General features: G+C 46.9%; 2 protein-coding genes across 55 annotated transcripts in view; both read left to right on the top strand.

Annotated features, from left to right (window-relative positions):
• SORBS1 (sorbin and SH3 domain containing 1) overlaps nucleotides 1-17,448 on the top strand; it is a 247,795-nt gene extending 230,347 nt beyond the window's left edge. For 26 of the 50 annotated variants that reach the window (XM_065068424.1, XM_065068417.1, XM_065068418.1 and 23 more), the window contains 9 exons: nucleotides 854-968; nucleotides 1,071-1,196; nucleotides 2,251-2,445; nucleotides 4,347-5,075; nucleotides 6,386-6,502; nucleotides 12,232-12,291; nucleotides 12,915-13,105; nucleotides 14,401-14,513; nucleotides 15,321-17,448. In XM_065068424.1, coding sequence (XP_064924496.1) covers nucleotides 854-968; nucleotides 1,071-1,196; nucleotides 2,251-2,445; nucleotides 4,347-5,075; nucleotides 6,386-6,502; nucleotides 12,232-12,291; nucleotides 12,915-13,105; nucleotides 14,401-14,513; nucleotides 15,321-15,388 — 1,714 coding nt within the window. In that variant the 3' untranslated portion in view covers nucleotides 15,389-17,448. The remainder of the gene's footprint in view (nucleotides 1-853; nucleotides 969-1,070; nucleotides 1,197-2,250; nucleotides 2,446-4,346; nucleotides 5,076-6,385; nucleotides 6,503-12,231; nucleotides 12,292-12,914; nucleotides 13,106-14,400; nucleotides 14,514-15,320) is intronic. The other 24 variants (XM_065068459.1, XM_065068455.1, XM_065068464.1 and 21 more) reach the window with 4 other exon arrangements.
• Nucleotides 17,449-19,513: 2,065 nt separating this feature from the next.
• The window catches only part of PDLIM1 (PDZ and LIM domain 1), a 41,645-nt gene continuing 34,045 nt past the window's right edge, over nucleotides 19,514-27,113 (top strand). For 3 of the 5 annotated variants that reach the window (XM_065068501.1, XM_065068498.1, XM_065068499.1), the window contains exon 1: nucleotides 19,938-20,113. In XM_065068501.1, the coding sequence (XP_064924573.1) occupies nucleotides 20,018-20,113 (96 nt within the window). In that variant the 5' untranslated portion in view covers nucleotides 19,938-20,017. Of the gene's footprint in view, nucleotides 19,718-19,937; nucleotides 20,114-27,113 lie in introns of those variants that run through there. The other 2 variants (XM_065068502.1, XM_065068500.1) reach the window with 2 other exon arrangements.

Below are 27,113 nucleotides of genomic sequence, written 5' to 3'. Positions count from 1 at the left end.
TGAAGGACCTGCTTTTTTTCTTCTCAGGTGCTAACGTCCTGAGAATATTTTGTTGTATGTTCTGTAGGTGATGATTTGTAATGATTTACACAGCACCTCCCCAGCACCTGTAATAAAGCTGAGGCAGATGTAAGGTGGAACTGTTGTGTCCCTTGAGCAGAACATAGAGGTTGCCAGACAAAAGTAAAGGAGAGCTTGTGAAAATTGGGTTAGGAAAGGCTGGGTTGTTTGTTTTCCCGTGGGGACCCAAGTAGTAGTTGATGAGCCTGATACAAGCTGCCCACAGTAGGAATTCCTCAAGCTGCAGGCATTCCTATTTTTAGCACTGAAGACTGTAGATTGAAATCTTAGTCATTAGCCCCAGTGAGGTCAGTGGTTGCACAACTGCAGACTGACCAGCAGCGTAATCCTTGCAGGATCAACACTGGCATGTGAGGGCGTTCACCTAGTCAGCATATCAATATCAATATCATATCAATAGCTTAAAATAATGTGTCTCTTTGGAAGGCACTTGTGATGTGGTCTGTTTCATAACAGGAATTGAGCACTGCTCACCGCATCCAACAGGGAAGGCAGCCAGTAGCATCTTCTGCTTGAGCTTGACCCCATTGCTGCTGGAGGTTGTGTGGTTAGTAGGGCCCTCATAGGCCATTTTTTTTGACAGGACGCCCAAAGAGCAAGAGAGTCCCTGCACGTCACAATAAGAACAGGGTAATGTAGCTTTCACTTTGGCTGGAGCATGACTTGTATGAAAAGGGCTGATGTAGACCTTGGTACCCAGGGATTGCTGGACAGCAAAAGAACACATCTGTTATCCAGTGAAGTTCTGATGCAGTGCTTGTGTTGTTAACAGGGAACTTCCTCTGCAAAAAGGAGATATTGTTTACATTTACAAGCAGATTGACCAGAACTGGTATGAAGGTGAACACCATGGCAGAGTTGGCATCTTCCCACGATCATACATAGAGGTAGCTGCTTTCCCTGCAGGTGTTCTCTTTGCCTACTCCCGTTCTGCCAGTGACCAGTTTACGGGCTTTTGTACGTGACTCATTTGATTATGTTCGTTCTAGCTCCTCCCACCAGCTGAGAAAGCTCAGCCCAAAAAGCCATCACCATTGCAAGTATTGGAATATGGAGATGCTATTGCTAAGTTCAACTTTAATGGGGACACCCAGGTGGAAATGTCCTTCAGAAAGGTAGGACTTCTGTTGTGCTGATGAATTGAATCCAGACAAATGCTAGTGTTTTTTAATACTAGTAATTTGCTGTTTCCAAATGAAAGATCCAATAAGGCGAGCTCCTTATTCAGGAAGGGTTCCTTCTCATCACCCATGCTTTTACTCCACAGTCATTATGTAGTGCATTGCAGTGAGAGCGTTGCGGGTAGGCTGAATCAAGAAGCACCAGTTGCTTCTTTAGGGCTAGCTGAGAAGATACTTTGAGCCCAAGTGCTGGAAGCCTGACTCTGCAAGGCAAAATAGATATTTGGTGACATGTCTCTAGTCTGATCCTTGCCAGTGGAGATGCACACATTCTCATGAGAATGGCGATATAGAAAAGAAGGAAATGGGGTTCCCCATCCTTCATACTACAAGCCAAATCACTGAGCACAGGCAAGTGAGGTTCTGTGGTATTGAAGGGACTGGCTAGACCTGACTACAGAGCAAAGGGATAGGAATGGGTTGTGTAAGGACTGTTCAGAGCAAAGTCAGCCATATTTAAATTAAGTAGCAGCATTTTTCCATCTCAGCCAGCTTTCTGTTTTGATGCTCAGATTAGATCTTGTCTGTGTTTTAATTATACATGAAGGTGGGGCTTGCAGTTTATGTTAAGGATCTGAAGTTACTTCATTTGTTAGCAAAAAGGAGAGAGCATAGAGAGACCTAGTTTAAACTGCAGACCTGTGCATACTCCTTGTACACCTCATACCTCTCAGAGTCTCCTGGTCAGGCTGAAACTGCTGGTTTCCATTTTTGTAACTGGCTGTAGCAAGCAGTATCTTGAAACTGTGAAGTGAACATAACTGTGTCTGCAGACAGCCCAAGTCAACACCAGATGATTTCCTCCTTCTCTGAACTGAAAACTGTCATCCCCACCTAGAGGTTAGGGTTAGGACCACATAAGGGGAACAGGGGAGTGTGAGCGCCACAGATTGTTTTATGTCAAGTGGCAGCAAGATTAAAAACCTGATCTACTTTGGAATGATGAAATATGTTTAAGTCAGGATTACATTGCTATTCCTTCCCATAGGGTGAAAGGATCACGTTGATTCGACGAGTGGATGAGAACTGGTATGAAGGAAGAATCTCTGGCACCAATCGCCAAGGCATCTTCCCTGTCACTTACGTGGAAGTGCTCAAACGGCCAGTGGTCAAGAATGCCATCGACTATCCTGACCCACCAATGTCCCTCTCCCCTAACCGCAGCATGACAGCTTCACCACAGGTATTTGGACTAGATGCAGCCGGTTACAGCACCTTGCAGAACAGAGGGATGTTGACATTGCTGTGCAAGAAGCAATAGCTGAAAAAAGGTCTAGCTAAAAGTAGTGTTTTGTACAGTAAAACCCATGTGCTCCCTGCAGTATGCTGCAACTGCAGTAAAAGGTGATGTTTCATTTACCAGAAAGGTTAACGAGTGGGTCATTTTGGGATTTGGAGACTCAGCTTTTCATCTCTGATCTGTAGCTTGAATTCAGGCCAGGTTCAAAGGGCTACAGTTCATAGCCATCTGAATAAGTTTCAGTGCAAGAGTTGGAATGAACTGGTGATCCAGCTCCTCCTGAGTGCATGTTTACACTTTACAGACCTCCACTGTGATGAGTGAATTTTTTACAATTACTATTAAGATGACGTCACAACCTGTTATAGTCTGTAGGAGTAATTACGTTGATCCCAGTCAGCTTGAATCAAGCTATATACTTACTCCTTCATATCCCAGCTCATGGCCGAAGCTTGGGGAGACAGGGTCAGGAGAGCACCTTCTATGATTTGAAATTGGTGGTAAATCAACTGAGGTTTTGAGAGCAGGGCAGTCTGGAATCTTCCATTAATATCAGCTTCACTATAAACCATACTGCAGTTCAAACCAGAAATCAAAATGGGGATCCCTGAATGTTTGCCATGGAAAACATATCAGGGAGGCAGTGAGTCTCTAAATCCCTTTGTTTTGCTCTCATCCTGCACATACTCATGCTTCAAGGTCAGCATACGTGTCTGGGTTGTGGCCATGAGGTTCTGGTGCATCCCCTGCTCACACATGGGACCAAAACAAGGTCATTCTGAAGTCAAGACTGCAAGGAAGAAAAGTGGAGAATTGGGGTCAGGAGGAAGGGACATGCAGTACAGGACGGATGGGAAAGGCTCCCATGGCTCATGCCTGGTGTCTGTCTGGATCTTCCCTGAAAGGAGTGTTTTTATTCTTAGCCACTTGTGTAAAGTGGAAGGACTTGTTGCTTGTTTGGGGTTCCCTGTCAAAGTGAACAGGCTCAGCCCCAGCTGAGCTTTTCTATTGGAGCTTGACAGTCTCTCCATAGCTGTGGCCTGTCTGCCACCAGCTCTCTGCAAGCTTCTCCCTTTGATAGAAGGGATTGTATCCACCCTTTTTTGTTTCCCTTTGCTATGCTTTTGATTCCTCCCCTGGTAAATTCTCTCCCTTGGCAGAGGACTGAGAAATGCTCTAATCAGTGCTAAAGTAGCTGGTCTCATCTCATCTCACTGCTGTCACTGGTGGTAATAGCTGAGGGTAGAACTTGGTCATGTGTTCTGCCTTTATAAACACAGGGTCTACTTTAATTGCCTAAAGACCAAATATCCACAGCTGGCTTTTTTGATCCCTTTCTCCTCCACAGCTTCCATGATGCAAGTTTCTGGAGGAGCAGGCATTGCTCATGCTAGATTTGGATAAAATTGCAGCAGTGAATATTGACTAGGTTGACAGTGTGAGCTGCTGGGTCACCAGTTATTACTGCCAGGTCAGACAAATGCTGCACGCAGCCATCATGGATGGTGGCTTCGACCGCTCCCTGAGAGACATGGGGCATGTGGTATGAAGTTTAATGTCTTCCACAAGATGTTTTGTGTCTAGTATCCTGACAAAGGCTGGAGGAGGATATTAGCAGCACAGATGCTAACTGGATTCTGTGGTTGGAGTAGCTGTGGACAGTATGTTCTCCAACATGGTGCACCTGTCCATGGAAAACTTATGCACCGTGCTTGGTCACAGATCTGCTCCTCTCCACGCTCGCTTTCTCTCCTTTTACTTTTGCTTGGTCATTTTGTATTTTCCTTTATTATTTTTTTGTTCATTTCTTTCTTTTTTTCTCTCCTGCTTTTGTCTCCTTCAAGTCTCCCAGCTCTGAGCTACTCCATACACCAACTCCTCCGCCTTTGCCTTTTGCACGCCGCGCCTTGTCTCCAGAGGTGCAGGCGGTCACATCCGAGTGGATTGCTCTGACCGTGGGAGTGTCTCCTAGCACCACTCCTGCCATAACTCCTCCATTGCCTCCTCCGCCTGAAGCCTCCCTCTCTCCCACTGACTATCTCTCGCCTTCTGCTGCAGCCAGCCCTTCCCCCTCGGTCAGCCTCCACCATTCTCATCTCTCTGGCTCCTCGACTCCCAGGTCCATTAAATCCCCATTGCCCTCTTACTCATCCAGACCTCAGCCCTCTGCTCGCAGTTTCTATCAGGCCGCTCCGCAAAGTGAAGAAAAGTTTGTTGGCTCCCCGTCTCCCAGTGTGAGCTATTCTAACTCCCCTCGCTGGGCAGTGGGGAGCCCCGAAAGCGTCCTGGCAGAGCAGCGTGACACTGCGGGCAGCCAAGCCTGGCTCCAAAAGGCTAGAGAGGGCAGCAGCAGCCCCGAGCAGGGCACTCATGCTGATCCCAAGATCTCTGTCGAGCGCTGCCTGAAACCATCCCAACTAGACATGCGTGTGAGCCCAGAAAAGAGACCTGTGGGTTCCTCTGAGGACAACCAGTTGTGTCAGGAGCTAATGGCTATTGTGCAGGGAGGTAAAACAGAGAAAAGAGGCATGAGGAAAGGTGATCTGGGAAAGTTTCAAAGCGGAGAAAAGAAGGTACTTCTCCTGCATGTGTGTGTGCTGCTTTGAATCCCTAATTTTAACTGGTGTGGTGAGGTTTGTGCTGCTCTGCTGGCCGGGCAGAGCCAGTGGCTGCTGCATGTGATTTTGATGATCTGAAGACCTTCTTCCAGAGGCCACCAGTGGCATTCACTGGTGGATCAAAAAGTTTTAGAAGAGGGCACAGGAGCCAGTCTAGTGTAAATGATTTTAGAGTAGATAGTAACACAGGACTGACCCAATTGGTCATGTCTAATTAGGTGGTTGTCCAAGACAGTAGCTATCACCAGATGTGTCAGCTGAAAGTATCACACAGGCCTCATGCCCTCACTATGTAGAATACAGGCAATTCCCTGTTGTTCAGAGATTTTCCAGTGTGCAATTGATCATTTTGGTGAAAGAATTTATTTGTTCCTCCTAAAGCCAAGGATTGAAAAGCCTTGTAAACATCAACCTGGCTTGTAGAATCATCAAAGATGACCGCTGTTGATCCTGGAGCCTGTGATTTAGTAAACCTTAGTCTGGAATGGGCATGACCAAGTCAGGGAGGCTTGATTGTTATCTCTGCATTGAGTGGAATTTATTACCTTTGCATTTCCAATGTTATGTGAAAGGGTCTAGCCACAAATGAGAATTAGACCTAGCGATATTTTTCCCCAAGAGTTATGTGTAGCTGTATGGTTACCATAAGAAGGAACATAGCAGGACTCTCCAGTAGCTTCTACAACATGTCTTTTGTCCCCAGCCTTGGTATAGATCTGTCTTACTTTGCAGCTCTCAGTTGACTTGGGGTCCATTGTGGGCTACAGCCAGACAAAATACATTACAGCAACCCCATGATGCTTCGTATTTGAGTGGAAGTTTGGAGAGCTCAAAATTGTAGTATTATAAATACTGTCTTGGATACACTGTGATAGCTTCCACGGCATACCCCACCTAACTAACATTAGATAAGGAGGAACTAGGGTTTCTGAAATGATACATTTCACACTGGGAAATCTTATAACAAATTGTTTGATTTCTGCTTGAATCATAATCAAAAGCATATTGAAAGCTGTGTAAAGACGGTGCTGTTTACTGTCTGGATATATTTTTAGTAGCATTTTTTACAGGCATAACCTGCATGTTTAAAACAGAATGAGGTGGTCAGCTCAGACAAACCAACTGGAAACTGCACTTGCCCTTGCATGGAGTTATGTTTGCTGTGTGTGCGTCAAATTTACTGGATAGTGGATGCTCATATCACTAGCAGTGATTGTGATAAGAGACTGTGTACCAAGCTGACCAGCTTTTCTTTTCTTCAAAAGCCTGCAGACTCAAAAGCATTCTCTTCATCTGCTCCTCTCTCTTCCTCTGCCCTCTCTTCCTCTACTGTCACAACACAGCCACCTCCCAGACTTACACGCAGAGTCAATAAGCCACAGGTAATCATCTTTGCTGATCAGTTTTCCATTACTTAGAGCTATTTCCATGACATGCCATTGTTTTGTCATATGCTTATTTAGCCATTCATTGATTCCACAGGTGAGATATTTCTCCTGCTATTTAATCCAGAATTCTTATTTTTTTGAAAAAATGATTTAAAATTACTTCCAGGCTGTGCAGAAGGGCAGGTATGGGCAAAATCTTCAGCTGGTGCAAATCCACAAGTCTGGGTTTCTGCCAGTCTGTACCAGCAGAGGATCTGATTTTCTGTTCCTCTGAAGGATTAATCCAGGGCTTATTTAGTTCTGACCTTGAGTTCCTATGGCTCAACTGCATTACAAGGCAGCATTGGTGGCCTTGTTAGCAGGAATGATGTAATGTGACTTTGGTTCAGGATTTAACCACCTGAGATCAGGATTCAAGGTTTGAGTGTCTCAGAGCTGGGGATAGGGCATATGGAACCTGGTATCCACGGTGGAAGGGACCTGTTCAGCCTTCTCAGAGAGCTTCTGTTGATGAGAGCTACAAATGTCTTTAAAGAGGGATGTGGTAGGTTCTGCACAGCACAACCAACTCGGCCTCAGCGCTGTGGGGCTGGGACATTCAGGGACTGGGAATGAGCAGTGCTCACCGCTGCTGGTGTGTCATCAGTCCTTCTAGGCAGCTTCCACAAGATGGCAATGTTTGAAACAGAAAGCTCACATTTGGCAAAAACTGGAGTTTGTAGTGATGAGTATTGGGGAAGCAATCTTTGCTCTTGCAGCATGAGTGTGGGAAGTAGTTGCCAATGTTACTTATTTTGTTGATCAGTTTGAGAGCGAGATACTGCTCTAACCCTGACATTTTCCTGTTACCTTTACTCTCATTTCCCTCCAGTCGTGAGCTTGCATAGCTTTTTACTGAACAACCACCTCCTGCATCCCTTTCAGTCCAATAGGATGCATATTCTGCTTCATGTTAAAAATCCAAAGTAGTTTTCTTTGTTGGCCTTCCTCCTGACCTCTGATCTGCTTGGTCCTGCTGGTGCTTGCACTGGGTGTATGCAATTCAAAAGAGTAGGTGCAAAGAGCCACAGTTAGGGGAAGATGTTTCTCCTGGGTGCTGGCTAGCACACAGTTCTATTTCAGACATTGCACCTGGTTGTAAGAGGACCCTGTGGCCTTTCTTTGGAGTTGAAGTTGAGCCAAAAATTATATTTTATATGCCTCGACAATCAGAGCATTGTCAGTGTCAAGTTAAAACTGTGTGTGACGTTATCGGTAGTCTTGACCTCCTTTCCAGCTCTGGGTCTACAGTTGTTTAGGGAGCAGGAGCGGTATTTGTATGTGCAAACGATCTCTCGTTATCTGTGTGACCTATACAGAGGTTGATGGCTTCAGCAGAACTGCAGGTAATACCCTGGAGGCCTTTTCAAAATCTGTCATCTTTTCATTGATTTTAATCAAATGAGAAAAGCACTTAGTAGACATGGAAATGAGACATTACATTTGGGTTTTGTTTCCTTTACTGTCCATCCCTGGTGTTTGAGGTATTTTACCATATTGAATTTTAGTTTTCTTTCTCATCATAGCGAAAGGCACCCGTTATGAAATTCTGACCCAGAGGTTTCTGCAGGTTTAAGACCGCTTTGGTACAGGGCTGGCATAAAGACTGTGTTCTTGCGTATTCCATTAAATAATAATATAAAATGTGATGGTTCTTTTAGCTATTCTGAAGTTCTTCCTTTTTGTTTAGTTTCACAGTCCAAACTAAAAAGAAAAAAGAATGACCCCACAAGCATGTGAAAGATATTTCAGGTATAATTTAGAGATAGTTTGTTTCAATATTCCAGTAAAACAGCATATTAAGCAGTAAGGTAATTTATCAGATTAATTTATTTCAGGGAATCCTTGGGAATTTTCTAGTTTAACTCCTGTGTCACCCTGAGGTCCTGGTAGCACAGAGTGACAGTCAGTGGTGGATCTAGCGAGCGTGTGAGCAGCGCAGCTGTGGGGTGGGAAGGCAGGAGGGGCTGGACAAGGGTCTCTGCATCACCCAGCAGTGTGAGGGATGCCGGTGGGGACTGTCTGCTCCTTTCCACTTGTACAAAACCAAGCAGGCAAAGTGGTGGGTAATTTCACGCACTTTGTGCTGGTAGAGAGGAGAGCACATGAGGAGGATGCTCATACCCCATGTTCCCCAGCACAGACCAGCTATGTTCACTTAGCATGTTCATTACTTAGCACCATCTCCAAGGTAAGCTTTTATCCCCCTCAGTGGTTTTCTGCTGCTCCACAGGATACCACCACAGCATTTCTGCCCAGCGTGTTTATTGTCCCAACCAGAGCTGCCCAGCCTGCAGCAAGCGTTGGGACCACTCTCTGTGAGAGACACGTTTTTCTGCTGTTCAGCTTCTGATCCAGGGGCTGGACAGTCTTTCCGTGGACTTTGACAGCCTTTAGGTCAGGCTGCTGTGCACTTAAAGCCTTTTCGGTGTCCTTTGTGAGAGCTCTCTGGCCAGCTTTCCCCTTGCTTTCCCCAGAGCCAGGCTTGACATGTGCAGAGTTTTTCCTTTTTTCTTTCACCTGGGCTGGGGTGTCCTCTGTGCTCGTGGTTCTTCATTCACATGTGGAAGCATCACTGCTGATGTGTGCCTTTCTCTGAGGGGATACCAATTTGTCTGTCTGTCTGTTAGTCTGTTCTGCTTAGCTTTCTCTTTGCTTATGTAGTCCTTTAACTCCCCCCAGAAAGGGATGGAAGAAGACATGTGAACAAGAGCTGCAGTGGACAGACACATTGATGACACTTCACAAGGTGTGGGAAGAGCACTACTGAGTAACCCCAGTATTGTTCTTCCTAACAGTTAAAACCCGCCTCAGAACTTTTTTAGACATAGAACCTTTTTCTGTTATTCTCATAAACCTGTGGTGCTTTTTAGATCCATCCTCAGACTCTATACGAGGTGGAAACAGTGGCCAGCTGTGCCTCAGGACTGACTATACCGCATATTTGTATAGTCTGTAGATGTGGAGACAAAGACACTTGAGCAGCTGCTTGTTTACTCAGTCTTAATAAAGCACGTAGTGTGACGGAGAGGGTAGGAGTTGAGTTGTCATCATGGGTTGTGAACACTTGGTCACTTTTAAGGCCCTCAGTGTACCGCAGCAGCAACAGGGTTGGCTCAGTGGTTTTGGGGGGAACGTCTGTGTTTTATACTTTGGAGTTCTGCCCCATACTCACTGATTCCTCAGCCACCTCTGGCACATGGACCCACCGCTGTAGGTAATTTATAGGGTTTCTGAACCCATATTTGAAGAGCATTTGGACCTACAACAGCTTTTATTATTGTTGTTATTATTCTCTCCCTGCAAGAATAGTGTAGTTATTTTTTTAAAAAACAACAAACAAAACAAACATACAAACAAACCAAAAAAGCCACCTAGGCTATGCTGTCAGGGTCACTTGTCCGAAGCAGTGGGGTGGTGCATTTACAATGTAAGATTATAGGATCTATTCTGGTCAGTTTTTCACCTTTTGGCTAATGCTGCATGGTTGCTGACTTTGGAGTGTTTTGTCACCCCACTGTAGGGCTCTGCCATCACCCTGGGAGTTAGTGCAGAGACACCCCTTGCTTTGGTAGGAGCTGCCTGGATCTCTGGAGTGGAGGCCAGAGAGGATCTCCTTAGTTATGTGTCTTGTTGGCAAGTGGGGTTGTCCGGAGGGCAGGGGACCACTTGGCCTCTGCACCTGCCCAGCTGCCATAAGGAAGCCCCTGTGGGGATCCTGCCGGGAAAGGCAACATGGCCAAAATTCTGCTGCTGGTATGCTGCACCTCCTGGCATTGCACATAGAAGCCTGCTCTATGGAGCCTTTGGAGGTTGTGTCAATTTTCTAGCTCTCAAATAACTAATTTAATTCATAGTTCTTAATGCTTTTTGGAGGAAAAGCTGGTCAGGGAGGTCACAAGTAATCAATGAGAAATGGACCACGTGATTTTAGGAGCTCATGGAGCAATTTCAGCAGTAAATTAGTATGGAACAGAGAAGCACTTTCTTGAATTTAAAAAAAAATATATACAAAAATCATTCTTACAGCTGCCTCTCACCTCAGCCTGGAAATTGGTTTTTCTTAGCTGTTTGACCACCTGAGTTAGCTCTGATCTTGTCAGATTTGATGTACTATATCCAGTTGGTCTGCACAATATAAATTTCAAATTTCTAATTATTCCATTTGCTTTTCAGGGCTGATGATAGACAGGCAGGAATGACTACCAGAAATCCTGTGGTGATTTCAGGCTCCACAGCAAATGCTTTGAATGCAGATTCCACTTCAATTAGTCCATCCAACTTACATTTAATTGCCTTCCTATAGAATCATACTTGGTAACAGAGCCTAATTTCTTAGGAGCTGATCCCACATTCCAGCCCCAGATAGTACAGCTGACTACAAAGGAGTTGTTGTGGGGTTGGATTGGCCTCGAGTGGGTCACAGTCCTTGAGAAAAGAAGCAGTTTGCTTTAATACAATGATGGGCACACCTCCAGAGGTCCAAGATGTGGTTCAGAGGAGCTTTGAGAACAGGAACTAGACAGGGATGAGCTCATCACCATGTACATTTCCAAACTCTTTGAACATTCTTGGGCTGAAGGTGTCACCAACCTCTTTCTACTCTGCTTCTGCTCTGTCTCAGGATGCTGTGAGAAAGCAAGTGTTTTACTGAAGGGCATTGTTGAAGTGAATAAGGAAGACAAGGGAAAGCATAAAAATGTAGGCCTTTGGAATCTGGGTTGAAAATTGTGTTGAATGATCAGTGTATCTTATCCAGTCTGCTTTGCCAGGCAGTCCTGCAGGTAGTATAAATAACCCTATACTAGTTCAGACGTCCCCTTTCCTCACAGCGTGCCCCTTGTTTTCAGAAGGTATTAGAATATCCAAGAAGTGTGCAAACCTAGGCCCTGGATACTTGTTCAACTTTCTCAGTGACCTTCCCCTTAAAACCTCCAACCCCAAACACCCTGATTTTTCCTTGCTGTGCCCTGGGACACGGGAGTCCCTGTGAAGAGGTGTGACTGGGGAGAGAGTCAGGGCAGAGCCCAGAAGCCTCACTGGTGGTGGTGTTTGGAGCTGGCTTTTCCAGTCGGGGCCTCCTCTGACCTGAAGCTCTGTCTCCTTGTGGGAATTAACAGAGCAGCTCAGATCCTCGCTTGGCACAAGCTAGAGTGATGTTGATGAGGCTCCATGGCTTTGTGCCCTCTGAGGACTTGAGCTGGTCTTTTTTAAGAAGTTACTCTTCTCTCCTGTGTCAGAGTCACTGATTACTGCTCTCAAAACTGCAGAAGGTTCCTCTCAGCTTGCTTTTGGCCTTCCAAGTATGATGTTCTTGAGTATGTGCTTCTGTCCATGTTTGGATTTTTGTTCCCTCCCTACAGGAATGCAGTATGACACCATGTACCATTTCTGGTTGTAGTGGTGTCTGTAACCTCCACTCCAATTCCCTGCCCTTAGGTTCTGTTTCGCTGTCGCCTTTTATCTCTGCAGCGTTGTGTCTGTTGAACTTGCATTACTGTAGCCCTAATGTCTCTTGTGTAAATGAAAGACCTTGTTGTCCAAGAAGTGTGGTGTTGGGGGGGGGAGGGCAAGAGTTGTTCATTTTCTTTTGTTGTCTGCACACCATTTGATTTTTTTTTAATTCTGACCAATATAACATCTGCTAAAATGTCTTCCTTATCATTTGCTTGGTGATCACACAGCCTTCCCACCACTCATTGAGAGCTGGACCAGATCTCACAGAATCTGAAAAGAGCTATGTGGTAAGGCCGCTGTTTAAATCAGATGTGTAGTCCTACACTCTCTTCACCCAGACAGTAACACCTCAGTAGAGATAAAAATTTTAGCTGCAAAGTAGGCACATATTTATCTATTTGCATACTTTGTTTTGTTTACAACAGAAAAGGGGGATTTAGCAATTAGAAGAATTGTCGTAGCCAATAGGAAGTTGGGCTGATTGTGCTGCCCGTCCCTGGTTATAAGTTAAATGAAGCAAAATGCATGAATGGAGCGGCCCACCTTGCATTCTTGAACTGACTTCTTAGCATTTGTAATGGTGCCACTGCATAACTAATTGCAACCTCTTATGCTGCTGCTTTTTTAAAAAATGTATGTATATGTATTTGTTACAAATCTTCAAACTAAATGCCAAATTCTTCTGTATCTTGCCTATTTTTCCATGCTTACACCTGGATCCCTTCTGCACTCCACTACCTGGACATTTACCTGGATCTACAACTCTTTTTTTTTTATTTTTTTTTTTTTTTACTGGACTTACGTGCTGCATCTGGAATGTTCCATCTCTTCTTGTCTATATTTTCCCCTCCCTCCCCCCTGTTGACTGTCCTTTGGGTGTTCTTGGATGTCAATGCTGCCTACCACGCAGGAAGCTGTTTGCAATGAGATCATAAACATTGCAGAAAAGTCTGTTCATTACTGCAGTACTGTTTCTCAGCCTCTTGACTCTCGCCACAAGGTGACCTCTAATGACTATAAACCATCTCTCATCATTTCTCAGCAACCTCAAGCACAGCAGCAAGGAGCCAGCCCTGACAGAAGTCAAACACCACGAGACATGTAAGTCATTTTGGCTCCCATCTCTTCCAGAGGCCTTGTCTCTGACTGGTGGTAAAAATGGGGATATTGTGAAAGCTTTAGCATTTCAGGAGTTAAATTAGAGTTATAGGAAAGTGTCAGTTCTTTAAAGAACAAAAATGGGTACATATCATCATAATGAGTAGTGTAAAACTGAGACCTTTGTGTCTGTATAGCACCTGAAACAATGACCTCACGATCCAGGACTGGGTCTCCTTTAGGTACTTGGTTCGTGCTGGTTATGGAGACTGTCTCAATGTTTTTGTATCTTGAAGCTGGAGACAAATTAATATCCACTGGCTACACCTGGCTCATATGGCTTGGGTCAACATGTTCACCCCTGTTCTCAGCCTCCCACAACACAGTGAGCACTCCCAACACTGATGCTGCTCGGTGTGTTATTGGCCAGTTCTGCAGATGAATTGCTGGCTGAATGATCTGAGAGATCAAGGCTGAAATTTTCAAAGCTGTCTGGTGGGTTTAAACCTGGAGCTGCCATTATGCTTGGTGGGGCCTTTCACTGATGGTTTTGAGAACCGTAGCCTGCACTGTGTGCTGGGAACTGAAGTTCCTTGGCAGCTGACTCCTAAAAATAAGTTTTGCTTTCCCCCACCCCTTTATGCAGGACAGAAAGTCTCTCATCAGCTCTATTCTCACCCCCCACAGGCAGGAGATCCAGGCCTCCCCAAATTTGCCCAGAGATTGTTTCCACTCTGTAAGTTTCATTTCTGATAAACACAGAGTGCCTCTGGTGCAAGTGGTATCTCAGGGCAGGATTCAGCCTTAGATTTTTGCTTGCACTGTACCTCCTCAGTCATGATTTATTGAGCCGTCTTACTGCAGTAGAGTAGGCAGTATCTTTTTCTAAATTCCTTCACATTGCCGGGTGGTCATTCACAGCCCGGGCAAGGGAACAGGTGTCTCATTTAGCCCAGGAGTGAGTGTATCCAGGTTTTGGCTTGCACTCAGAAGGGTGTCTGCGCTCCTAGCTCCCTATGTGCTACATGTTAGGAAGACTCTGGTTGTTACAGGCTATGGAGACAACTACATGGCAAAAAGGAAACAAAAGCTTTCTGCATATCCCACACAATGCAGGTGTGACAATTTTTACTGCCATGGCCTTGTGACAACAGCCAGTTTAATGCAGTTGACTTCCATCTCGCAAATGGAAAACACAGGTCTGGACTGCACTGAACAAAACATAAGAGGAATTAGAATGGGGAAGAGAGACATCTCCTTCTGAAGGGATCTGATGTGCGGTATCTTTCTGGTTTTAGAGTTAGCTACCAAGCCCTCTACAGCTACACTCCGCAGAACGATGATGAGCTGGAACTGAGGGATGGTGACATTGTCGATGTCATGGAGAAATGTGACGATGGCTGGTTTGTGGGTGAGTGCAACACTTGCCTGTCAGCAGAGCTTTTTGAGATGCAGATGAGCAATTTTGCAGAACATCTGGAAGCTGCTTTCATTTGTAGGGTCAAAATGGTGAAAAAAATCAGCTCAACTTTTTTCAGAATTTCTCATCCTTTCCCATTAAAATTAGGGTGCAGGGTGGTGAAGCTTTGTTTTTCTTGCTAGGTCTCTAGTTTTTGCTTTCCTTTTTCTCTTCTTAATTTCCCCATTCCCTTCTTCCTCCTGATCCTTCTTGCTCACAGAGGTGGCAGAGTAACAGAGGGAACCAAGGAGAACTGGATTTCTGTAGCTTTGCCAAAGCTGAGGGAGCAAGTTACAGAAAGTGGCAAGTAGGGGATGAAGGGAACACATGGAGGGGAGTTGCAGTCCCTGAAAACCCAGCTTCATGTGTATCTGTATGTTTTGCAAAATCTAGCCCTTTACCTTCAAAGAGCGCAAGTCTGGACAATGTTCTCCATCTCAACACTGCAAATCTAGGCTTGTTATCTCTTCTTAATGAAGATGAGCTCATTTACACTGATAGGAGTTTGGCTCCTAGCCTATAGGCCCAGGAGCTTTCACTAGCACCTTATTAATTGCTAAAATGGAAGACCAAAGATGATTAGTAGCAGAACTAGTTCTCATCTCATCTGTACCAAAAGTCTCCGTGACCAGAACTGCTATTTAGTTTCAGAAAGGAATGTCTGCAGGCAGAAGAGGCTGCCACCTCTACCTTTTTAAACCCCTAAGCCTTCCTTGCCTTCCATCTTACTCTGACTTCTTGTGTTTTGTTTTGCAACAGGTACCTCCAGAAGAACAAGGCAATTTGGCACCTTCCCAGGCAACTACGTGAAGCTTCTATACCTGTAAAATAACAGTGATCCCACTGTGGCAGTGATGGAGTTGTTTTCCAGATGGTGTTTTTAAACAATGAAGAAACAGACAATTTATGAATGTAATAGTGAAGAGATGAGATGTGTTAGGAGGATGTGGTTATGTGGTACAGTATTGAGTTGAATGTGTAGCCCTGCTTCCATGGATTCAGGGTGTGATTTATTTGCTGAAGAGACAGTTTCTAGTTTACAGTGCTGCCTTTGTGTATTCCTCTCCCTTCCCAGCTAGAGTTCTGGTGATAACCTTAATTTGTATGGAGTACTTACCTCTGAGAAGGCTTCAGGGAAGCACACGGTATAGGTTTTGTTTGTGTGTTATGATAGTGCTTTGGGGCAGCACGCAGCCTTGCAGCTGTTCACTTTCACTGGCAAGTGCAGGAGGCCAGGCTTTCTGCCTGGGTTCTGCCTCGCTCAAGTCTCACTTTGCTCTGCCTTCCACTGCCATAGCAAACCCTTCCTTCATGGCGTGCACCTTAAGACCCAGCACAGGCAGAGGACGGCTGATACGGTTAAACTGCAGAGCTCTGTGCAGAAAAGGAGTTTGGGGCTGGTGGTTTAATCCGGAGAGGTCAGACAAAACAATCCAAACACGCAAAAGTCCCAAACCCTTTAATAATGTGTTACCTATCTCTGCAGGGTTGTTTTTCTTCTGTGCGGGGGTGTGTGTGTGTGTGTGTGTGAGTGTACTGTGTGCACCAAAACAAACTGAGTCCTGTTTTCTAAAGAGAAATCAGCCTGGCTTTGACATTTATCTGCACAAAGAATAGAACCAATAAACAGAACATCCATGAGAGCAAATACTGTTTATGAGTCCTATGGCCGTTCACTTTCTCTGCTCCTGTTGCTGGCCCTAGAGGGTCTCACACTTTTTGAAGCCTACAGTTTGGGATGAAGACTTTGCTTCCTTCCTGTCGTTAAATCTTAGAGGCTCTGATAAATCTGAGCAATGTATCACTGAGGGTGCCTTTTTTTTTTCTTTTTGGTTACAGTGTTGATGGTAGGTCTCAAATAAATATGTGTATTTTGGCTGCCTCTTAGTCAGATGAAAAAGTCTATTCAATTTGGAAAGCTGTGTTTCCAACAGTTATTACCAGTTACAAAGATTTGTATTTCGTTGAGAAAAAACCATGGCTGTATGCTTGCCTGTAAATCCACAACAAATAGTCTTTTGATAGACGTTTTGTTATTAAGAAAAAGCATAAACAAAACCAATTCTGTCAGACTCTGCTTCCTGCAGTTACCATACAAATAGCAAAGGGTTAGATTGCTATTTTGTCATAAGCCGTATTTAATAATATAAAATGCCTATTTTTATGCTGATGCTTTTATACAGATTTATTAAGAGTAACTATGACTAACTGTTAGCACGACTTGCAATGTTTTGATAAACTAGCCATGCTCCTGGGTTTGAAATCAAGTAGGCTTGTCTTCTGCCTAGGGCAGCAGAAGAGAAGACTCAGTGTCTCAGAAGTTTGACTGTAAATATGTATATTTAACTTTGTACAGACAATGTACTTACCTTGTATAGAAAAATAATTTAAACGCATTGAGTGAAGGGAGGAAAAAAAAAAGGCAGTTGTGAAAGGTTGGGAATTTTGCCACTTTTATTTAAATGATGGAATTCCATGTATGTTCACATGAAGAGTTTTAGCATGAAACATCCATTATGAAAGGGTTTCAGATATGACACAAAGCACCACTGTGTATTTTCTGCGGGAGATGCCTTTAATTCTGCAACTTATTTATGGGTTTGGTTTTCTGCTTTGGGTTTGCCCTCCAGTTATTTGCAGCAATATTTGGGCCTGTTGCTAAGATTGGATAACACCAAATTAATCTATCCAGCAAAGTAACGTGATGATACTGACTGTATATAACATGCTCATTTAAAGGTTTATTTTTTGTTCTTGCTCTTGCCATTTTAAGTTACACACACACACATGCACACATACAAACCGCAACTTATTTTTGTGTTGATTTTTTGTTTCTTATTGCAGTGGATTACTATTTGGCAATTAATAAATGGAACTATTGAATTACTATGGTGTTCCTTATATAAATTATTAAGTGAAGCCTATTCCCGCTCATCCTGCAGCAATGCACTTTGTAGCAGTGCCCCTCTGTGGCGGTGTCCATGCTGGACAGTAGGTGTCTGCACCTGAGGATCCTGCTGTGACCTGCGCTGGCCTCACTGGTTCTCCCTCCTGAACCATGGGCAGGCCATGACTTTCTCTTGAAGAAACCAAAGTGTAAATGTAGAGAGAAGGCTGATTTACACCCAGATCTCACTGTACCATGGGGTGAGGGCACAGCTGCTGTGGCACACATGCAGACCTGGGGGCTCAGGAGCTCACCTGAGTCCACTGGTTTACAAAGGGTCTTCATGGCTTGCTCTCAGATGAGAAGACAGGTTAAGTAGGACAAGATACTACAAATGCCAACCTCTGTGGGAAGGGTTATTAATTGATACTGGGTTTTCATGTGCGTTTTTAACCATGAATTGGCTCAAAAGCCTCAAGAACACTGACTTCTGTGGTAGTTGCACTCTGACCAGGCAGATAGCGCTGCAGTGCTAATTCAGGGGGTTTGTGCAAGGTCTGTGGCAAACACATCACATCTCCCAGTCCCACAGGAGAAGAGCTAGCCAGGGTTTCTTGGGTGCGCCTTGTGTGAAGGAACATTCGCCCCAGAGCAGAGTGAGGGAAGCCCAGAGCTGAGCTGGTGGGTGGGCTGGATGGTGCTCAGTTACGCACAAGTACCACGGGAGTGCACCCTGCACCTCTGCACGTCTGGGTCCTGCAGGCTGCCTGCGCGGAGCTGTGCACACCCCAAAGGCTGGTCTTCTGTGAGGAGTTCAATGTCCTTGAAACCTGCACCTCAGACTGCGCTAAAACTGGGCATCAGATTTGAACTCTGGTGATGCGACCGGATGGCCAGGCAGAGAGATACACATTGTGGCTGCATTCACAATGATTTTAGGAAGTCGAATTATAAACAAGCCAGTCCTAAACCCAAACTAACAGGACAGCAAAAGCCTGGAGCTCTCTTCTACACATCCTTGGAAAGCACACAGACACAAGACTCTTTTTCTGTTTTGCGGGTTACCTCATATAAAGCAGTGGTGATGCTGCCCTTTTTACTGCAGTCGCTAGCATCACTAGCCCTTGTTTACAGTGCTGTGGCCAGGGAGGGGAGAAAGAGAGAGTCATCCATAGCTATTGAACCTTGATATTTACTGGTGTCATTCTCTAGCCTAATATACTTGGTAAGGAACTAGCTAGAGATGCTTCTATAACTGTAGAAGCTGTGCATGCAAAGAGGGGAAAAGGACCCAGTGGTGTGTCACAGCTCTCTGGAAATCCCACACACGTGGGGGAAAGAAGCTCTTGGTATCTCTTTCTTCACCACCAGAAGATGTGTAATGATATGGTGGAAGAACTACTGCTCTCTGATAGAGGTGAGATTAATAGTCCAGACGCACGTACCTCAGGTACATGTTACTGCAGGAAAAGGGAGGAAGCCAAGAAAGGGGGCTTGCAGAGGCAAGGGTATGCCTTGCAATGGGATCAGTCGTGGCCACATCTTGTAGGGCCAGCACTGGGGTGATCCGCCTCTTCCTGACCTGCTGACCACTCCACGCTCCCTGCCGTGGCTGAACCCCAGCTTCAGCAGCAGCCTCGTGCTCTGGCTCACTGATGTCCTGTGTTGCCTGAGCTGCGTATTAACTCCAGAATGTTTTCTGGAAAAGAAACTGAGAAATTTTGTCAAACGATTTTCTCCAACACAGTTGTGTATATCCACTCACACTGCTGCTTGCCCAGGTGCATGCAACATTAAACAGTTGCTTTATTTGCTAAATAAGCAGCAATGTTTGTGTTCAGTTTCTAAATACCAGCAGGGCTGCTGTAACCAACCTCTCCCACCTGTCCACCAGCAGACCAGTGGGGGTTTGGCTGAGAAACCAGTACAGAAGGATTCTTTCTTTTGTTGGCGGTATCAACAGGGGCTACATGTAAACAAAGCTGCCTAAAGCAGTGACAAATCAGAGATAAATTAGGGCAAAGGTAATACCCTTCCCAGGCTCCGCCCTCGCTCATCATCTCCCAGCTGGAAACGGCACGCAGAGCCGCTAAAATTTCTATCGCCTCCGTTAGGTTTCAGAGTTAACATCACACCAGGTTGCAGCAGGATGAGCCACGTTTGCCTGTGAGGTACCGCACCGGGGCAGTCATGCTGGCGGCTGCCCGCCGGTGGTTCGCTTTGCAGCCGCGCTGCCTCCTGGCTGCGGGCAGCTCCGCCGGGGGCGGAGGTAAGAGGGGGCGCGGGACAGTTGCGGTTTCCGAAGACCAAAATTCTCGTCCCCTGGCAGCGGCTCGGCCCCGCGACCCCCGCCGGGCAGGGAGCGGCTTTCTGCTCGGGAAAGGGGCAGCCGCCGGCGGGGTGCGGGGTGCGGGGAGCTCTGCCCCGGGGCGGGACAGCCCGCCCGGCAGCGGCGGGGCCCGGGAGCCCGGGGAGGGGCTGGCGGCGGCGGGGCGGGCCGGGGGCGGGCCGGGCCGGGCCGGTGCAGGCGGCGGGGCTGTCGGGCGTCCCGCGAGGTGCAGCCGCGCACATGGGGACACACCGAATCGTGCTGTCGGGCCCCGGGCCCTGGGGCTTCCGCTTGGTGGGCGGCCGGGACTTCGAGCAGCCCCTCACCATCTCCCGGGTAGGGCAAGGCGGCGGCCCGGGGGGGCGGGCGGTGCTGGGGCCGGGGCCACCCGGGAGGGGTTCGGTGCGGCGGCGGGTCTGGGAGAAGCTGGGGCTGGCAGGTGGTACAAAGACAGGGCTGGTGACACAGCCGTGTCAGGAGTTTCTTTTCTTTTTCTTTCCCCTTTTTATTATCCCTTGGTTTTAATATCTATGGAGAAATTTGTGGTGGCCCACGCAGCCCTTTAATCTGGCTTTGACCGGCGTCTCTGCTTCTTACCTACCCTCCTTCCTCACTTTGTCCATAGCAAACCTCTTGCGCAGGTAGAGTGAATCCCCTTTGCTCCTGCAAGCCCAGAGTTTGGGTTTTGCAGCCCATGCTACAGGGAGCAGTTGCACGGAGGTGGTGTTGAATGCTCCCCTGCTTTTGCTTGCCATGTATAGTTAAAAGAAAAGCCTTTGTTTACAGAAGCCATATTAACTTATGTTAAGTGCCTCTGCCTGTTGCTGTTATCAGTCCTTCTTAACCTCGCTTCAAGAAAAATTAGTTAGGAAATGACAATTATAGTTTCACATCCAAAGAGTTTTAGTGCTGCAACTTAATTTTCTGTTCTCCGCTCCAGCGTTTGCCTGTGAAATGTCAGGGTTGGGTTCAGAGTACTTCACTTTTCTGTCCACGTACTCACCTGCTCCCGCCCTGCTGCCACCTGCCCGGCCACTGCTCACAGGGAGCTGGGCCCTGCCAGGGATCAACAAAAAGCGAGGGCACTCATGGCCATCTCTTCCCGTTTGGGGACAATAAACCCTGGACTCGCTGTCCCTGTGCGGCTCTTTGTGGGGCGTGCTGCTCAGGATCTTCCTGGCGCGGGCCACTGGCCTTCCCCCGGGGAGAAGGAATTGCTCTGATTTCCAGCAATCCCTCTGCAAACCACAGGCATCCCATGAGCTGCTGGCAGCCCTGGGCTCTGCCACCAGCTCTGCGTGGCTTTGAAGTCCCCGTGCGCCCCGGGTGAGGAAGGGTGGCTGGAAGTGGGGTGTACAAGGACTAAAATTTCTGTGTACTGCCCTCAAAATACAGGATGGTGAAACCTGTGATTTTTCTAAATTACCACCTGCCAGGGGGTCCCGCTGCCTGCAGCACCCCAGGTGCCACAGAGGAGGCTGCTGGCTCCAGAATGGCAGAGTGGGCTAGTGCTGTCAAACCCACAGAGGGGGGGAAAGTTATTAGTTTTCTGTGTAATCTCTTTCAATTACAGTAATAATGCCTCATTCTTCTAAAGCATTTTTTGGACATGAAAGCAGCTTTAGCTTAGGGGAAGTGATATTTACTTCATTGTTATGGTAATTGTTGTCATTTCCTTCCAGTGAAAGGCTCTCAGGCAGATGTCTGAAGTCCTACTTTGCTGCTCCTGCGTCTTCTCCTTGGTCGTCTCTCTCAGTGCTTGTGGGCACATACCAGGGGACATAGATCAGCAAAGCAGCAAAAATAACCACATCATGAGAAATTGTGACCCTGGAGACTAAAATGTAATAAATAGCCTCTCTGGTGGTGGTGACGTAAATGCTGACAATTGGCAGCTCTTATCACAGGTTTCTCCTGTGGCCCCTCTGACATTTTTAATTTCCCCTCCAAGACTTCAAGCCATTAATCTTTCCTGTGGTTTGCTCCTAAGGCTCCTGGGTTTGTCCCCTTGGCTCAGGAACAAAGCTCACAGTGAGTCCCCCTTTCACCATGTAAAAAAAGATCTGGTCTGGTTTTGGCCAAGGGTCCGATCCTCCTTGTGCGATGACTTTATGGGGCTATAACTTAATGTTTCTTCTTACTTACTCCATTTGGTCCTTGTGCTCTGGCCAGAGAGCTTTCAGGGCATGCAGCCCTGCTCTCTTCACTGGATGGGGTGATCTCTGGCTGTGGGACTGGCATCTGCCAAGGGTTATGGGGTCCCAGCAAGGTGTGAGATGAGGGCGCTGCCTGAGGGGAATGGCAGGGTGGGGAGGCTGTAGCCTGTGATGAGAACATTGCCCTGGGAGTGGGGGAGGATGCAGCTGTCCCTCCCCAGCACTGTTATGTGTTTGCTCTGTGCTGCAGCATGTAGGCTGTAGGTCTGTGGCACATGTGCCCGTGGGGAGCTGTTAGCAGCGGTGCACAGGGCTGCCCACCCTGGGCCAGGCTGGTGTCCTTGATTGCACCACAGAGCAGCATCGTCCCGCCAGCTAGGAACATGACAATTCGTCTATGCCACATGGGGACAAGTCCCCTCCTGTGTGGCCAGTGGAGCCTGGCTCTGCTTCATCCAGGGCTTCTCATCCTGTTGATGCACTGATGGGGACAAGCTGCTACTCCAGGTGTGTACTGGTGTGGTGGGATGCCAGGAGACAGACATCCATCCAGTCATGGGCCTGAACTGGGTGTCTTGCAGGTCTCTTTGAACCAAGGAGCCTGAATTCAACCTGTGTTGCCTGCCTGGAGTTCAGATTTGGCTTCTGGCAGTGTTGTCCTCATTGGTGAGCTCTTGAGCTTGTCTTGGTCATCACTGTACTTCAGCTCCCTTCTGGTGTCTTTTGGCTTCTGAAGCTCCTCTCTGACGTAAGGAGAGTTTATTCCAGTCTTGCTGGTGGGAGGCAGCTCGTTCCCCAGGGGAGTCACTGGAGTTTGGTGCTGCAGTCCCAGGTCCAAGAAAGATGATGAGCACCAATGCCATGAATGTGGGAGCCAACAGAGCAACCTGGCCAAGAGCTTCTGTCTGGCAGTGGCTGCATGTCACCAATGGCCAGTTGTTTCTTAGGAGAGCAGCAGATGAAAGATTATCATATTTCCACAGCTGCTCTTGTCTTTTGTCACTTCCCTACCGCCTTTCCACTGGAAGTCTGTGTTCAAAAATGCTTTGGGCTCAAATACGTCACAAACATCTTCTTGTGCAAATGCTTCTGGTTTCTTGTTTGTGTTGGCCCAGTCTTCCCAGTGAGAACCAGGCACGGGGATGCCACAAGTGCTGCACGTGAGACTTCATTGTGGAATCCCCTGTCTGTTCTGGAAGGATGCTTCATACGTTTTTCTCATTTCTGTTTCGTTTTAAAAATGTAGGGTTATGGTGGACACTTTATTACAGTCTTTGTTCATAAAAAAAGCTCGTGTTGATCTGTGTGATGAACCCTAGACCAAAGCCTGCTGGATTGCCATAAAGGAGTAGGAAAGACCTTTGTCTTTATCACCCTTTGGATGATATTACACAGTGAGTCAATGAGGTAGAGCTTTTCCCAAGTCCTTTCTGAGCTGTGGATGGACGCACTGCAGGATAATAGTGTCCGTGGACCTGCCCTGCGCATGGGGTAGTCCCCAGTCAAGTCACTGTGAGACTGGTTGCACAAGAAGACACCCTGATGGAGTGTTTTAGCAGTGCTGTTGATAGACCCCATCCCTTTCCATCCCTCAGGTAACAGGAGCTTTTTCCTGTTTGCATTTCATTTTCATAAACATTGGGGGTTTCTGTTCCCAGTTGAATATATACATGGAACTGTCCAGTAAACCTTGTTCTTGAGATTGTTTTTGTGGTTTGTGCCAGTGATGCGTTCATCTTGAACATCTGACCCAAAATACAGGCAGAGGGGAATTTGGTCTACATTTTGTCATGTCAGGAGCCCCCAGCTCCATTAAGGAGGGGTGTCTGGCAAAGTCTGTTTAAACAGTCCAAAGCTGGTGCACTTCTATAGCTACATTTTGTTATGAAACCAAGAATTTTCCCCATTAAAAGTGGTTTCCAGACAGTTGAGTTCTGCAAATATATTAAAAAGATGAAATCTCAACATTGTGGTGGTTGCTGATATTGACCACAGTAACATGAATTCATCTCTGTTTAGTGTGTTTTATCTATGCATGGTATTTTAAAAGCTCAGGATTTATAGCAAGTACAGAATTGGAACATAATCAGGTGTTTATTATGTTTGGGGTGTCGGTTGTTTTTTGTTTTTAAGCATGACCCCTTGAGCCAGTTATTAAATTAAAACTTGTTTTATTGATAAAGTGGGGCTTGATAGTCCAAGATCAGGCATGGGACTGAATGCTGTGGTGTGAAAAGGCCTTGGGTTTGACTTTGGTGCTGGCTGATGTCTTACCCACACTTGCGGCTGGTTGCCCCATTAGGAAGCAGGCAAGCAAAGGTGTCCCAGAGCCACCAGTGGGAGAAAGTCCCAGTGGTACAGGCTGTCTTGCTAATGGGCCTCTCTTGTGGGGTCTGAGGGATTCAGCAGGATGAGTATGGAGACCATCCTCCCTTGGGAGCATGCCAGGGCTCAGCTGTGTTGGGCTGCAGCATCTTCCCCCAGGAGGAAAGAAAGAAATGAACCTGCAAGGATGGTCTGAGCCACAGGGAGAGCCAGGGCTGGACAGGGAGGCCTCTGTGCCCAGAGGTGAGCTTGAATGCCTCCCCCTCTGCCGAGAGACACACGGAGTGCAGTGGGTGTGACAGGGTTTAGGGTTGGGCTGGCTCTGCTCCTCAGGCCAGAGAGCCATGGCTGGTCCCCGCTGCACACACCTGTGGCTGTGATTCCTCTGCTGCCTGGCCTCAGATTTCGTGCTGGTAACTGCAAATATGCCAGTGTTACGTTTGGCCTTTGTTCTGGGGCTGGCTTGGCAGAAGGAGCCAACTGGGAAAGCTGCTGGGGTTTATAGGAAGGTGAATGTGGCTTTATGTTTCCTGTGCTGTCGCTCCTGTCTGCCAGGCTGGTGGGGGCTGCAGCAGTGCCAGCCATGCTGTACGGTGCTGCCGGGGGTGCCTGGCAGAGCTGCTCTGTACCAGACATCTGATCAGTGCCTGTGGGATGCTGGTCATTAGGGTCACCTGCCAAGAACTCCTGGCCCTCCAGAAGTAGCTAGGTTGATGTTTAGAGTGTGGTATGATACCTTGTGCCTTTGCTGCTGGGAGGAGTCTTGTCTGTCTGAGCATGTGGGGCATGGAGAGCCCGGGTTCACATCCCTAGAGATGTCTCTACAGACTTCAAAGTTAGCGTGAACCCTGGCAGCTTCTTGGGCAGCTTCTGGGGCTGGACCAGCCTCTGCTTCAAAGATGCAAATGTTTGCTGAAGAGATAAAAGGACTTTGCTGATCTCCCTGACTGCTTGGGTGTGGATGAGAAGAAATTGTCCGTAGTTGTAGTAAGTGGAAAGCAGCAGAGTTTTCTTGCAGTAAAGACAGAGCACTTTGGGGCATGGGACAGGCTTGATCTTTTTCCAGCCCTGTTTCTTGAGTCTGGAGGGCAGTTTTATCTTTAGAAAAACATTTAAAAGAATTAGAATCAAACACCTTCTGCCAGAGTTACTTTCAGGAGCAGTACCTGTACTTCTCCTATGAGCCAGATTTGCACTTTCTGCTGTTTGCCTTTTCAGACCAATTTGCCACAGGTTATGTGGCTGCTTGATGCCACCAAACTTTGGAGTACTGTTTCCTCTGTCCCTCTTCTTTCAGTCCAGCATCATTTGGTGGGCTACATCTGGCCTACCTTTTTCTTGAGGAGTTCTCCGAATAACCTGAAGACAGCTCAGTGATGGAATGGGATGTACCAGCCTCAATCCTATGTGAGAGCTTTAAGCCCCAGAACTTAAATTGACAACAGTAAATGTTGGACTTCTTGTGAGAAAGGAAGTCCTTTTTCTTCCCTAATCTACTTGTTCCCAGGTGCCAAATTATGTGTGGTTGCAAGCTGCCTGGTACGTTTCACCCTCAAAAATCACTTTGTCTATCAAGAGATGTACTCAGGCTTGTAAAAATGCTTTGGTTTTGAATGGTGCAACATCAAAATAACTGCAGCAAATGGATTTTTATTTTTTTTCAGTATAAACAAAGAAATGAAAGGAAGCCTTAACTGCATAAACAATTGATGTTGTTCTGGACAGTGACGCTGTCTTAGATGGTTGCTGATTACAGGACATGTTTTATTTAGAGGATGAAATAAACCATCAGGAAAGGCTCAGCTGATGAACAGCTCTGTGTAATGTTTTTGAAATCTTGTAAGAAATCTCCTTATATATATGTTTATATATGTTTTTTGGTTTTGTTTAATGTGGGGCATATTGTGAAGCAAGCTGTGGGGCTGAGTGACTCCTTGACCATCGATTGTGCATCTGAGCATATCATCTCACCTGTGTCTTTTTACACCGCCTTCCTGAGGTCAGCCCTCTGTGCACTGTGTCTAACGCCTTTTCTGTGTTAACAGTCATCCTGGCCGTCAGCAGCAGGCAGGAGGTGATGGAGACGGTGAGCTGGGCTGCCAGAGGGGCTTGTGCAGTGGGAGCCACAGCCCTGCCGGGGTGGCTGATGCTCAGGGTTTCCCCAGCCCGAGGCATGTCCCCCGGCCTCTCTCCTGGTGACGGTGTGGCCTGGGCCAGCACCAGGCAGCTGGGGAGCTCTGCGCTGGAGCCGTGTTGGCCTGTGACAGTACAGAGAGAAGTAGCAGCTTGAGAAGAAAGCCTCGTGGAGCTGCTTGCAAAGCACCAGGCTGTCGTTCCCCCTCCCCTAAAGAGAAGGGGTGGGGAACGTGCTTGCCTGAATTTTCTCATCGCCTCTGATCTCTGCTGACCCAGCTGCATGCTTTTGCTGGGAGAAACTGTGGCTGCTTAGCATAATACTCCAGCGCTGAGGACATTACTCATGGTAAAACAGCGGTGTGTGTGGGCGGGGAGGATAAATCTGAATGTCAGAGATGTCTAGTTGTCACTGGTGGCCTTAGAAGTATGTTGCTGCATGTCTGTTCTGTCCAGCAATGGGTTTTCCTCTTTTTCTTGGGTGATGTTAATTTTCTGGTTTCTTATCTTTTCATCGCTCCTTGTGATGTGTCTAGGTGTGGAGTGATGGGTGGTGCTGGAGGCTGTAGGGTCTGTGAGAACCTGTGAAGGGCTGAGGGAGTGAGCAAGTAGTGTGTCTGAATGGAGGTGGGGAGAAGCCCAGAAGAAATTGAATGAACTTCAGACCTGCCCATCTGTCTTGACTCACATGGAGCTGCATTATCTGCTTGTCACAGAAATAC

The sequence above is a fragment of the Columba livia genome, chromosome 6 (assembly GCF_036013475.1).
Source record: "Columba livia isolate bColLiv1 breed racing homer chromosome 6, bColLiv1.pat.W.v2, whole genome shotgun sequence".
Classification (NCBI taxonomy): domain Eukaryota; kingdom Metazoa; phylum Chordata; class Aves; order Columbiformes; family Columbidae; genus Columba; species Columba livia.
Note: the sequence above shows the minus strand (reverse complement) of the source record. Positions and strands in the feature narration are given on the sequence as shown.